The sequence below is a fragment of the Coregonus lavaretus genome, assembly GCF_964263955.1.
Source record: "Coregonus lavaretus genome assembly, contig: SUPER_35_unloc_3, whole genome shotgun sequence".
In the NCBI taxonomy this organism is placed as follows: Eukaryota; Metazoa; Chordata; class Actinopteri; order Salmoniformes; family Salmonidae; genus Coregonus; species Coregonus lavaretus.
In genome coordinates this window covers 1,682,133-1,694,794 of record NW_028167179.1, presented here as the reverse complement: position 1 = coordinate 1,694,794, position 12,662 = coordinate 1,682,133, and the positions used below count along the sequence as shown (strand labels likewise).

The 12,662-nt window shown below is 42.1% G+C and overlaps 1 protein-coding gene across 1 annotated transcript; it reads right to left on the bottom strand.

The window, feature by feature from the left end:
• Positions 1–3,828: 3,828 nt before the first annotated feature.
• Positions 3,829–12,169, bottom strand: LOC311110336 (uncharacterized protein). Its single transcript, XM_084188881.1, has 3 exons — positions 11,702–12,169; positions 11,189–11,319; positions 3,829–6,179 (listed from the first exon to the last, which is right to left on the bottom strand). The coding sequence occupies exons 1-3, from the start codon at positions 11,949–11,951 to the stop codon at positions 5,007–5,009; spliced, it is 1,554 nt and encodes a 517-aa protein (XP_084045007.1). The 5' UTR covers positions 11,952–12,169; the 3' UTR covers positions 3,829–5,006.
• Positions 12,170–12,662: the final 493 nt, after the last annotated feature.

Genomic DNA, 12,662 nt, shown 5'->3' with positions numbered 1-12,662 from the left:
AACTATAGGAGCAAGACGGAGCATCGCTAGCCAAGTCTGTGTCTGTTCTCTCCCGCCATATACGGACAACTCCCCGTCCCTGCAGACCAAATCTAGCCATCGCCCTGGTCTCAGCCAGTCTGTTGTCATGGATATGTTGTATTGTGTTCCACTGTCTGTTTCTGGTTGTGGTTAACAGTGTTGTTCCCCAGCCCAGAGTTGAGGATGCTGTCCCATCCACTGACCTCCACTATGTCGCCTCTGGTCCTGGCCTGCTTGGTGATGTCGTTCCCTGGGCCCTTGGCTGTACCCGTCTGTGTATCCAAGATGGTTTCCCAGTCTCCTCTGTTAGCCTCCAGCCAACCACCTACAGGAAGAGGTTACAAAATAGACTTTACAAACATGGCAGAGAACTCCACATATGGAGTAAAAAAAAAATCAAATACAGTGCATTCGGAAAGTATTCAGACCCCTTGACTTTTTCCACATTTTGTTACGTTACAGTCTTATTCTAAAATGGATTAAATAAACGCATTTCCTCAATCTATGCACAATACCCCATAATGACAAAGCGAAAACCATTAAAAAAATTTGTTTTGCAAAACAGAGATACCTTATTAAGTATTCAGACCCTTTGCTATGAGACTCAGGTGCATCCTGTTTCCATTGATCATCCTTGATATTGGAGTCCACTTGTGGTAAATTCAATTGACTGGACATGATTTGGGAAGGCACACACCTGTCTATATAAGGTCCCACAGTTGATTGATAGTGCATGTCAGAGCAAAAACCAAGCCATGAGGTCGAAGGAATTGTCCGTAGAGCTCCGAGACAGGATTGTGTCGAGGCACAGATCTGGGAAGGGTACCAAAACATTTCTGCAGCATTGAAGGTCCCCAAGAACACAGTGGCCTCCATCATTCTTAAATTGAAGAACTGAGCAATGGGGGGAGAAGGGCTTTGGTCAGAAAGGTGACGAGAACCCGATGGTCACTCTGACAGAGCTCCAGAGTTCCTCTGTGGAGATGGGAGAACCTTCCAGAAGGACAACCATCTCTGCAGTACTCCACCATTCAGGCCTCTATGGTAGAGTGGCCAGACGGAAGCCACTCCTCAGTAAAAGGAACATGACAGCCCGCTTGGAGTTTGCCAAAAGGCATCTAAAGGACTCTCATACCATGAGAAACAAGATTCTCTGGTCTGATGAAACCAAGATTGAACTCTCTGGCCTGAATGCCAAGCATCACGTCTAGAGGGAACCTGGCACCATCCCTACGGTGAACCATGGTGGTGGCAGCATCATGCTGTGGGGATGTTTTTTAGCGGCTGGAGGGAAAGATGAACGGAGCAAAGTACAGAGAGATCCTTGATGAAAACCTGCTCCAGAGAGCTCAGGACCTCAGGCTGGGGCGAAGGTTCACCTTCCAACAGGACAATGACCCTAAGCACACAGCCAAGACAACGCAAGAGTGGCTTCGGGACAAGTCTCTGAATGTCCTTGAGTAGAGCAGCCAGAACCCGGACTTGAATCCGATCGAACAAATACAGGTGTGCCAAGCTTGTAGCGTCATACCCAAGATGACTCGAGGCTGTAATCGCTGCCAAAGGTGCTTCAACAAAGTACTGAGTAAAGGGTCTGAATACTTCTGTAAATGTTATATTTCAGTTTTTTTTTTTTTATACATTTGCAAAAAAATATGTTTTTGCTTTGTCATTATGAATACTTTCCGAATGCACTGTACCTAGTCAAGTTCATTCATTACAATGTGTGTTTCTGTATTTTAACATAAGTTGTATTGATTTCATTTTATGAATGAAGAAAAAACAATAGCCAGGTGCATCACTATTCCCATTGAAGATCTATGAATGTATGTAGGCTATATGTATTTCTCCCTTACCTTGCTCCCCCATCTTTAGTCCACTCAGCAGATCAATGCTCTCTGGTCCGTCTTCTATTGTCTCCTCTTTGACTAGCAGCAGATCAGGCTTCCCATCCTCCATGTCTACTGACTGTAAGAGGTACAGAGTGAGAGGATGTTGGATCAAGAAATCTGATATGAGCACCCTGCTATGGAGCATCTTCTGATAGGGCAATGCAAGCTAATTTGATACTATACAAACGTGTTAGTTGATTTGATTACTTGACAGTAATGGTTGGATAACTGAAAGGCATGGTCCCACACTTAAGACTAAATTAATCAAGACCTGGGCCTGTATCCACAAAGAGTCTCAGAGTAGGAGTGCTGATCTAGGATCTTTCCATATAATCTTATTCATTATGATCTAAAAGGCTAAACTGATCCTAGATCAGCACTCCTACTCTGAGAGGCTTTGTGGATACGGTCCCTGACCTAATACCATTCAGACAGTAGTTTACAGTGGGCTCACCTCAGTGATACTGTGTGTGGTCCTGTGCTGCTCAGCTGGTTCCTCTGTGGGTTCAGGAGGAGGTGTAGTCTGGTTGTCCTCCATTACCATGGTCCCCTCAGGGTTCCCAAGACCCTCCTCACACCCCTCCTCCTTCCCCATCAGCACCTCTAGATCCTCCTCCTCCTGGAAGAGAGGGGTGATACAGTTATATAGACATTAGAGGTGAGCGGGTCAGCTGTTCGTTCACCCGCACCAGCCTGCAATTGCTAATATCCCATTCACATCTGCACGAATATATGTGATAAAGTGAAAATCTGAGGCCCCGCACCCGACCCTAACCCACAAATATAGAAAATGCTATGTAGGCTACAGTTAGAGGGTGGGTTTCTTTTTTTTACAGGGGGTGCAGGGTTGTTTTTTTGCCTGAACTTTCTACTCATCATTTCCGACATATTGGTATGCTATTTGTTAGTAAATATGTCTATAATTATACTGAACAAAAATATAAAACGCAACATGCAACAATTTCTAAGATTTTACTGGGTTACAGTTCATATAAGGAAATCCGTCAATTGAAATAAAGTCATTAGGCCATAATCTATGGATTTCACATGACTGGTCAGGGGAACAGCCATCGGTGGGCCTGGGAGGGCACTTGGGAGCCAGGCCCAGCCAATCAGAATTAGTTTTTACCCACAAAATGGCTTTATTACAGACATAAATAGTCATCAGCCCCCCCACCCCGATCATATTTGGAATCTTGCATAGTGATTAGCCCAATAGGGTAAATGCAGATAACCCAATGATTCAGCATATTTATTTATAGCCACTATTTTGCATCTGTTGGGCTACAGGTGATAATGCTTATTGCTAATAGAATACCTGATAATATGGACCATGAATAGGCTATATTTATGGTCCAATTTGTTAACTAATATGTTATTGGGCCCATTTCTGGAGGTAGAAATTATATTTTAGATGGTGTCAGCATAATTACATTTTCATTCATTTTGGAGTTTTTTAAATGTCAGTTTATGTGACAAAACAAGCAAGTATAGTGTAGAGAATCATTGTACCATCTAAACTGCTGAGAAATGTGTTTTCCATAACCAAAAATGTTGTATTTACAGTTTTTTGAAGCTGTGTACAAAACCGAAAGTAAAGGACACAAAAACAAAACTTAAGAACAGGAAGCATAGAAATATCGCACATAGAACAGTAGAACATATCTACTGCTTCTTCAACTTGCATTCAATGAGAATGACAGATCTATAACACACGTCTATGTGAATTTGGTTGGGTCGCACAAAATGTTACATATCGCAGCTTTAACTTTTTCTGCTTGTTGGCGTGTCGGCTATTTGGCGTGCATACAGTTACCCACTAAAGCTTAGGCTTACGCCAGACAGGTTTTTCTTTCAATATTTTAGGCTAAATGTACCCTATAGATATAAATTACACAAGAATGATACGCTTATAGATTTCTTAAGGTATTGTTTTTACTTTATTCAACCAGCCCGCCACCAACCCGCCCTTCATCCACACAATATTTCAACCCGCCCCGCAGATATAACCGTGGGGGGACTGTGCTTCTTGAGTCAACCTGCGCATCACTAACAGACATACACTCCCTCCGGTACGTACACACACAGATAATAAACACACTTTCAACATGGAGTGTTTACCCATCCCCACTACGTTTGAGTCCTATACTGTAGTTACAGAATGACTTCATTGTTGTTCAAACCATCATGGTGGACATAAATATGATGTTGTGGGTAAGAACTATTCTGATGTGTACAGTAGGTGTTTGTTAGTGTGTGGGTATGTGTAGGTATATTTAGTAAGTCTATAATGGTTAAATAAGCACTGTTGAGTATATGCAGAAAATAGGGTGAGATCAGATGTGATGTATACTAAAGAGAGTCTCAATGAAAGTCTTAGAATGAAAAGTCCCATTTTTGTGTTTTTTAAACATAAACAAGTTTTAAATAAACCATATGAAAACCATGCATACACGTAATATCTCAAATAAAAATCTGCATGAACTTGATAAACTGCATACATTTTCTCATTAAAATGTCTTGGGAAAAAACAAATTGTAGTTGAATGGAAGTAATGAAATAGGCATTTGTGAACATCATATAGCCTACACAGTACAAACACAATATGTAACAGACTTTGTAGGCTTATTTATACATTTTTAGTCATTTAGCAGACGCTCTTATCCAGAGCGACTTACAGTTAAGTGAGTGCATACATTTTTCATACTGGCCTCCCGTGGGGGAAACGAACCCACAACCCTGGCGTTGCAAGCGCCATGCTCTACCAACTGAGCTACAGGGGACTTTTATATCACGCAATATCTGGATGAAATATTCTACTCAGATATATTCAACACTGAAATCTGTTACTCTTGTTAATCCAAATGCATCCGTGGATCTTTTTTGTTGACAACAATGAAAATTCATCTTTGTCTTTAATGCAGGGTTTGATGTAAATGTCAGAAGCTATCGAGTAGAAAGGTTACTTTCTATGTTATAGAGTGGAATGATTTTTCTGTTGGTGTGTCCTGAGGTAGCTCCTCTCTGAGAACCTCTTCCCGCAGTGCGTACAGGCGAACGGCCTCTCTCCCGTGTGGATCTTCAGGTGCGTCTTCAGATGGTGCTGGTGGGAGAACCTCTTCTCACACTGGGGGCCGCTGTAGAGTTCTCCCCTGTGTGGACCCTCTGGTGCCTCTTCAGGTTGAACGAGTGTGAGAAACTGGCCCGGCACAGGTGGCAGACGAACGGTTTCTCCCCCGTGTGGACCCTCTGGTGCCTCTTCAGTGTGCCAGCCTCTGCGAAGCGCATGTGACACTGGGTACAGCTGAAAGGTTTCACCCCTGTGTGGACCCTCTGGTGGATCTCCACCTTCTGGGGGCAGCTGAAGCCTTTGTTACAGAACATGCAGAAGAACCGTTTCTTTTTACTATTGCCTGATGTGGCTCCCTCTCCCTGAGCCTGGGCTCTAACCCTGTTGTTTGAGTTCAATACCTGATCGAAAAGGACGCGGCCGTGTGAATCAGAAGGCCCCATCGACGTGGACACTAGGTCGCGATCCCTGAGCGTGTGTAAAGGGGAGTGGGTCGCAACATTTGGATTTGTCTCTAAGCTTTTCCTGTAATCTAAGAAATCTCTGCCCTGTGAGTATCCGTCTCCTAGGTGATTATCATTCCATATGGGAGGAACGTCGCCCTCCACTTTCACAGTCACTTCATCTACGACCAGACCCTCCCCTTTCTCATCTAGGCACCCTTCAGAGTATACACTACTACTGTACCGGTTCCAGTCCCCTCTAGACAGATCAGTCTGTGTCTCTAAACCCAAGGGCATGTTGCCAGGGTCCATCTCTGTAGTGTAAGAACAAGACAGATCATTGCCAGTCTCTACTGGGTCACCTAAATCCAGATGGGAATGAACCGTCCTCGAGTCACCGTAAAGTAAATAATCTGAGTCGGGAGCAGGAGGACAGCCCAGTCTCCCCAGCCCCAGTATCTCTGGGTCTGATTTGAGGTCAGATCCTGTGTGTAAGAGCCTTTGTGTTACAGTTAAAGTCTCTGTGTCCGTCTCTGTCTTGAGGACGGCGTTCGGCTTTCCACTGACCTCCGCGATGCTGTGTCGGGTCCTGGGCTGGGTGGCGGTGGATAGGTCCTCCGTGGCTACAGGGGGCGCCACTCCAGACGCTGCTCCAGTCTGGATGTCTCTGTTGTGTCGTGGGTCCTCTCCTTCAGTCCTCTCCTGCTTGACCAGAGACGATCCTCCAGGACCTGCAGCTTCTGCATCTTCAGACTGACAAGAAGAGAGGAGTTTATTAAGGGTAAATGAGTAGAATTGGATATCAATGCCATAGCAGTGTTTCCTCTGGTAGAATTAGTAGCAGTGGGGGGAAAAGGTCGTGGGGGGGGGGGTTGAATTCTAATCCAAAATGAATGAAAAGAAAATTATGCTGACACCATCTAAAATATAATTTCTACCTCCAGAAATGGGCCCCAATAACATATTTGTTAAATTATTTGTTTAAATGATTTTAGGGCGACCCCATTTAGTCGATTGGTCGATTGTTTGGTCGATTTCTTTAGTCGAGCAGTCTAAATGTTTTTTTTTTTTTCATGGGTGCAAAAGACACCTGTCTGATTCGTGCCTGTCTCAGTGGACTAATCCATTGCTGAGGCCACAGGGATGGCACAGTCCATCACTCTAAGACATGTGATACTGAAATTGTATATGATTATATTATGTAAAAATGATGGTGCAACACTAATAAATCTATTATTATTTTATAAATATGCGCTTTCTCCTGCATTGGATATGGTCGCTGTCCGCAGTTCTGAAACATAATATTCAGTGCGCCGTAGAATTGGTGCCTTTCCCTATGTTGTTATTTGCATAATAGCAGAGTTAACCAGCATATTGGGATTGAGAACAATGCGGCAGAGGCAGCAGCAGCAGAGACGAGGAAACAGCTCTTGCCTTAGCCTAATTATCTAAGAAAGTTGAAGAGAGAGGAAACCCCAATTTAATTAGGTCTATAATCAATAGCATAACCGTTAAATGTGCCTGGCTTTATAAATCATCCATATCTACAGAAATAAGACAGATCTTACTTCTGTTGCCTGTTTGAGTGTTTGTTTAATAGCCTATTGATTCCGTTGGCACCAAGCCTCATGCAACGGCAAAATGTCGGATTAAGCAATTTCACAGTTTTGGCTGTTTTTAATCTTTGCTATGTTGTAATAAAGGCTTTAAAAAAGTGTTTCGTTATAACAGACTGGTATTACTTATCATTTCTTTTATGTTGTTTACATTGTTCCAAACAGGCAGAAAAATTATATAGTAATCTAACAGCACCTGTTTGTCACATAATATGCACGCAGCTCTCGCTCCTATACCCTACTTTTTATTGATCTTCTTCTTATTGCTATTATTACAATTATTATTATGATCATCATTATAATAAATAATGTCATCATCATTAGTAGGCTTTGTATAGTAGCCTTGTATAACCATCATCGAGCTATAGGCCTAAGACCGCATCCTGTTTAGTCTTAATACCGTTGTCACGCCCTGACATAGAGATCTCTAGTTGGTTTGGTCAGGGTGTGAATATCTATGTGTAGATCTAGAATGTGTAGATCTATGTTGGCCGGGTGTGGTTCCCAATCAGAGGCAGCTGTCGATCGTTGTCTCTGATTGGGGATCATACTTAGGTAGCCATTTTGCCTACCTATGTTGTGGGATCTTGTTTCTGTTTGGCTTGTTGGATGTTTAGCCTTTTGAACTTCACATTCTGTTGGATTTTGCTATTTTGTCGGTTTATATAATAAACGACTATGTACGTATACCACGCTGCACCTTGGTCCGATCCTTTACTCAATGAACGTGACAACCGTAACTTACTTAGGCCTATATATTTCAATATATAGGCTACTGTCTCAATCAATCAATGATTCCTTTGTTCATGTCATCACACAGCATACGAGACATTCATGCTTTGAAATGCAATCAAGCATTTTAGTTTAAAAATTAAATAAAGGGAGCTTTGAATAATTAGCCTAAACAATAAATAAACAATTCACGAATGCATGCAACTGTTTTTAGTCTGCTGTAATAAAGGCTTTATATATCTTTTTTTTTTCGTTAGAACAGACTCTCTGGTACACTTATTTATTTAGTATTGTTTACATTATTCCAAATGGTCAGAAAAAATAATAATATTGTAATCTAACAGCAACTGTTTGGCACACATTATACACATGCAACGCTTGCTCCTAGACCCCCATTTTTCTTGATCTCCAGTAGTTTCCACAACTAAATCAAATGTCTTCCACAAATCTGACTTCCCCTTAACCTCCTGAGCAACCAGTAAACATTCACCCATTTCAAGTTAAATTTTCATCCATTTTGCTGTCACGTGTTACTGTGTTCGTAGTTTGTTATAACCAATTTATTGACGTGATTATGGTAGGCTATAGGTCAGGCCCTATTGGTCACATGCATGCGATGCTTACATGTTTCACGTAAAGAGAGCAAAGGTTGAGGGAATAGGGAATGTTTTTCCTAAACAAATTAGGGATTTCGGTAAAATAACTTTTCAGTCAGAAACAGGTAAGAAACTAAATGGCTGAAATTATGTTGCAGCATCAGCACGGACAGTGCAATAAACACCTACTGTGCTGTGGTGCCTTTTCACTGCAGTAGGGAGGAGAGCGAGACAATGTGCGCCAGTCACACAGGCACTCGCTGTCATTTATTTTAGCACATTGTGATCATCTGGCTCTTTCTTGAGTAATTTGTGTGTCTTAATTATTTAATCAAACAGTGTGCTTAAAGCATCTGACAAGCTCAGTGCATATGTAGTTGATTTTATTCAAACACATAGGGTGTGTCTGTCTATACAGTGGGGAAAAAAAGTATTTAGTCAGCCACCAATTGTGCAAGTTCTCCCACTTAAAAAGATGAGAGAGGCCTGTAATTTTCATCATAGGTACACGTCAACTATGACAGACAAAATGAGGAAAAAAAATCCAGAAAATCACATTGTAGAATTTTTAATGAATTTATTTGCAAATTATGGTGGAAAATAAGTATTTGGTCAATAACAAAAGTTTCTCAATACTTTGTTATATACCCTTTGTTGGCACTGACACAGGTCAAACGTTTTCTGTAAGTCTTCACAAGGTTTTCACACACTGTTGCTGGTATTTTGGCCCATTCCTCCATGCAGATATCCTCTAGAGCAGTGATGTTTTGGGGCTGTCGCTGGGCAACACAGACTTTCAACTCCCTCCAAAGATTTTCTATGGGGTTGAGATCTGGAGACTGGCTAGGCCACTCCAGGACCTTGAAATGCTTCTTACGAAGCCACTCCTTCGTTGCCTGGGCGGTGTGTTTGGGATCATTGTCATGCTGAAAGACCCAGCCATGTTTCATCTTCAATGCCCTTGCTGATGGAAGGAGGTTTTCACTTAAAATATCATGATACATGGCCCCATTCATTCTTTCCTTTACACGGATCAGTCGTCCTGGTCCCTTTGCAGAAAAACAGCCCCAAATCATGATGTTTCCACCCCCATGCTTCACAGTAGGTATGGTGTTCTTTGGATGCAACTCAGCATTCTTTGTCCTCCAAACACGACGAGTTGAGTTTTTACCAAAAAGTTATATTTTGGTTTCATCTGACCATCTGACATTCTCCCAATCCTCTTCTGGATCATCCAAATGCACTCTAGCAAACTTCAGATGGGCCTGGACATGTACTGGCTTAAGCAGGGGGACACGTCTCGCACTGCAGGATTTGAGTCCCTGGCGGCGTAGTGTGTTACTGATGGTAGGCTTTGTTACTTTGGTCCCAGCTCTCTGCAGGTCATTCACTAGGTCCCCCCGTGTGGTTCTGGGATTTTTGCTCACCGTTCTTGTGATCATTTTGACCCCACGGGGTGAGATCTTGCGTGGAGCCCCAGATCGAGGGAGATTATCAGTGGTCTTGTATGTCTTCCATTTCCTAATAATTGCTCCCACAGTTGATTTCTTCAAACCAAGCTGCTTACCTATTGCAGATTCAGCCTTCCCAGCCTGGTGCAGGTCTACAATTTTGTTTCTGGTGACCTTTGACAGCTCTTTGGTCTTGGCCATAGTGGAGTTTGGAGTGTGACTGTTTGAGGTTGTGGACAGGTGTCTTTTATACTGATAACATGTTCAAACAGGTGCCATTAATACAGGTAATGAGTGGAGGACAGAGGAGCCTCTTAAAGAAGAAGTTACAGGTCTGTGAGAGCCAGAAATCTTGCTTGTTTGTAGGTGACCAAATACTTATTTTCCACCATAATTTGCAAATAAATTCATAGAAACTCCTACAATGTGATTTTCTGGATTTTTTAAATCTCAATTTGTCTGTCATAGTTGACGTGTACTTATGATGAAAATTACAGGCCTCTCTCATCTTTTTAAGTGGGAGAACTTGCACAATTGGTGGCTGACTAAATACTTTTTTTCCCCACTGTATATGGAAAAATACGTTTTAACATTTCGACCAATCGATTAGTCGAAATAACAGGACGACTCTCAGTAGACCAAGATTTAATTTGTCTGGGAGAGCCCTAAATTATTTTAACATATTGGACCATAAATATAACCTATGCATAGTCCATATTTTCAGATGTGCTATTAGCAACTGATGCGGCATAGTGTCTATAAATAAATAGGCTGAAGCATGGGGTTACCTATCTGCATTTACCCTATTGGGTTAATCATTAGCTAGATCCCAAATATGATCTTTTAACTAGTTGGCATCCTATTGCTGAATATTATGTCCCAAAAACGTGCATAAGCACAGTGAATATAATGTTGGCCTACCTGTTAGGGTAACTTGGAGTAACCCCCCCCCCATTGACTGCTTTGACTGCTTTTCAGAATGCATGTTTTCCTCCCTATGGCACTAATAACTTGAATGTGCCTCGAGAGGAATATCTCTCTCGCATAGAACACACAACAAGCCGACTAGGTAAAGAGAAACTATTCTACAATGGGGTTGTCATGCATTACTTATTTTGCTTGCAGAGGCAAAGTAAATGTGGACTGTTCTAGAATCTTTAAAGTGCGCTTCGGCAGACATATTTTTTCATGTTTTATATTTTTTTGCCGTGGCCCAGCGCCATAGATAAATGACTGCAGCAAAAACACTGTGTCATAGAGAAGTCTCACAAGCTCCCCTATGGCAGTTTGGGGAGCAAAGAAAAAAATGTGCCACATTTGATTTACAAAGTAACTGTCATTTTTTTATGCAACACTATTACACTAACCTCAATCATGATAACTTGCTGGGTTGAGGTTCCACTCCCCTCATCAACAGTGATTGGTCGGTCATCTCTCCATGTGTTGTGTCCGGCTGGCTTCACAACGCTCCTGTGGCCTCCAGTGAGATGTCCTTCACCTGAGAGAGTGATTGGAGGCAAGACGTGGTTAGGTTAGGTACTGTCAATGCTCAAGAAGAATTGGTAAGGATGTAAGGTAACACTTCTCATAGCTTCTTGATATACTATTTATTGATTGATGTATTATGTTCCATGCATCACATTGTTTTCATTGAGTAAATAATAGGAAGTGCAGTAAACAAGAATCTGGTTATAATATGATAGTGTCTTTACGCAAGACAGCCAAGTAATCAGGGGAGTTATTGCATACTATCCAAAAACTGACCAAGACCCAATTCTGGTTAACCATCTACAGTATGTGGTTAACACATCTAAGGTCACACATGCGCAGAGAGGAATGGGGCGACAGGCAGCGCAACCTCGGCCTTCTGCAAAATGTACCTCTTGCAATTCCTCTGTATCGGTCGAGGATCTTGACACTTCTAGGACGAATGGTCCTCTCTGCGCGCTCCCGTGCCACCAGCTGTAGTTTCCTCCGCAAAGCCCTGTTTTCTTTCTGGCTTTGAGTAATTTCCAAACGAATTACTGCATAGTCGTCATCTACGAGTTTACAGATCTCTGCCACAGCGGCATTCGCTAGCACCTCCATGACCGAGGCTATTTGAGTGTGAAAAACCATACAGTTAGCCATTGTTAGCTAAGGTTAGCAGCTAGCTAGAGTTACCTAGAACATCTATCAACCAAGTCTTGTCTCCAACGCGAATTAAACACTACCTGAGGTAAGTATGTAATGCTGTGCAGTTAGGCATATTTTGAGTTCCAAGGTGTTAATAAACGTCTAACAATACTAAAAACGCTATCGTGGTAATTGTTTTCGGTAACTGTTCACTTCCGTTTACACTGAAGAGAAAGGATCTTATTGGTTGGCGTCATAACTCAAAGGCTGTGGTTAATTGAAAAAGGTATGCGCTTTGTTCTTTGAGATACGGTACTGCTTTTTACGTTACATATCAAATATTCTATTCATGATCACAATCTTTCAAGCTCAGAGCATACTTGTTTAGAACGAACAGTGTGTTAGCAAGAATAATGTAAAATAATACTCCATCTACTCAGTAAGGTAAATATTCAACAGTGCTTTTTCTAGCCTAGGCTTACTGTCCCTCTAGAAACAGGTATTTACACAAGCCTGTTTCAAACGACAAGTTAACCAAGGGTTAATGAGGGGTATGTGGTTAATTACCCTCTTACCCCAAGACACTTCACATGATAACTATAATATTTCAGCTAAAGAATAGTTCCCAGACGTCCCCTGCGTACATCTCAAGCCACACTGCTACGATTTCTCCCATTGTGGACACTCCTATGTCTGATAAGGCTAGTCAGGAAGGAGAAGCTCTTG

Bases quoted from the DNA above. Each gene is read 5' to 3' on its own strand.
- LOC311110336 (XM_084188881.1), bottom strand. From the start codon at position 11,951: ATGGCTAACTGTATGGTTTTTCACACTCAAATAGCCTCGGTCATGGAG. The intron at 11,320-11,701 runs GTACATTTTGCA...TCACTCTCTCAG, and splicing joins ATACAGAGGAATTGCAAGAG to GTGAAGGACATCTCACTGGA. The intron at 6,180-11,188 runs GTTAGTGTAATA...TCTTCTTGTCAG, and splicing joins AGCAAGTTATCATGATTGAG to TCTGAAGATGCAGAAGCTGC.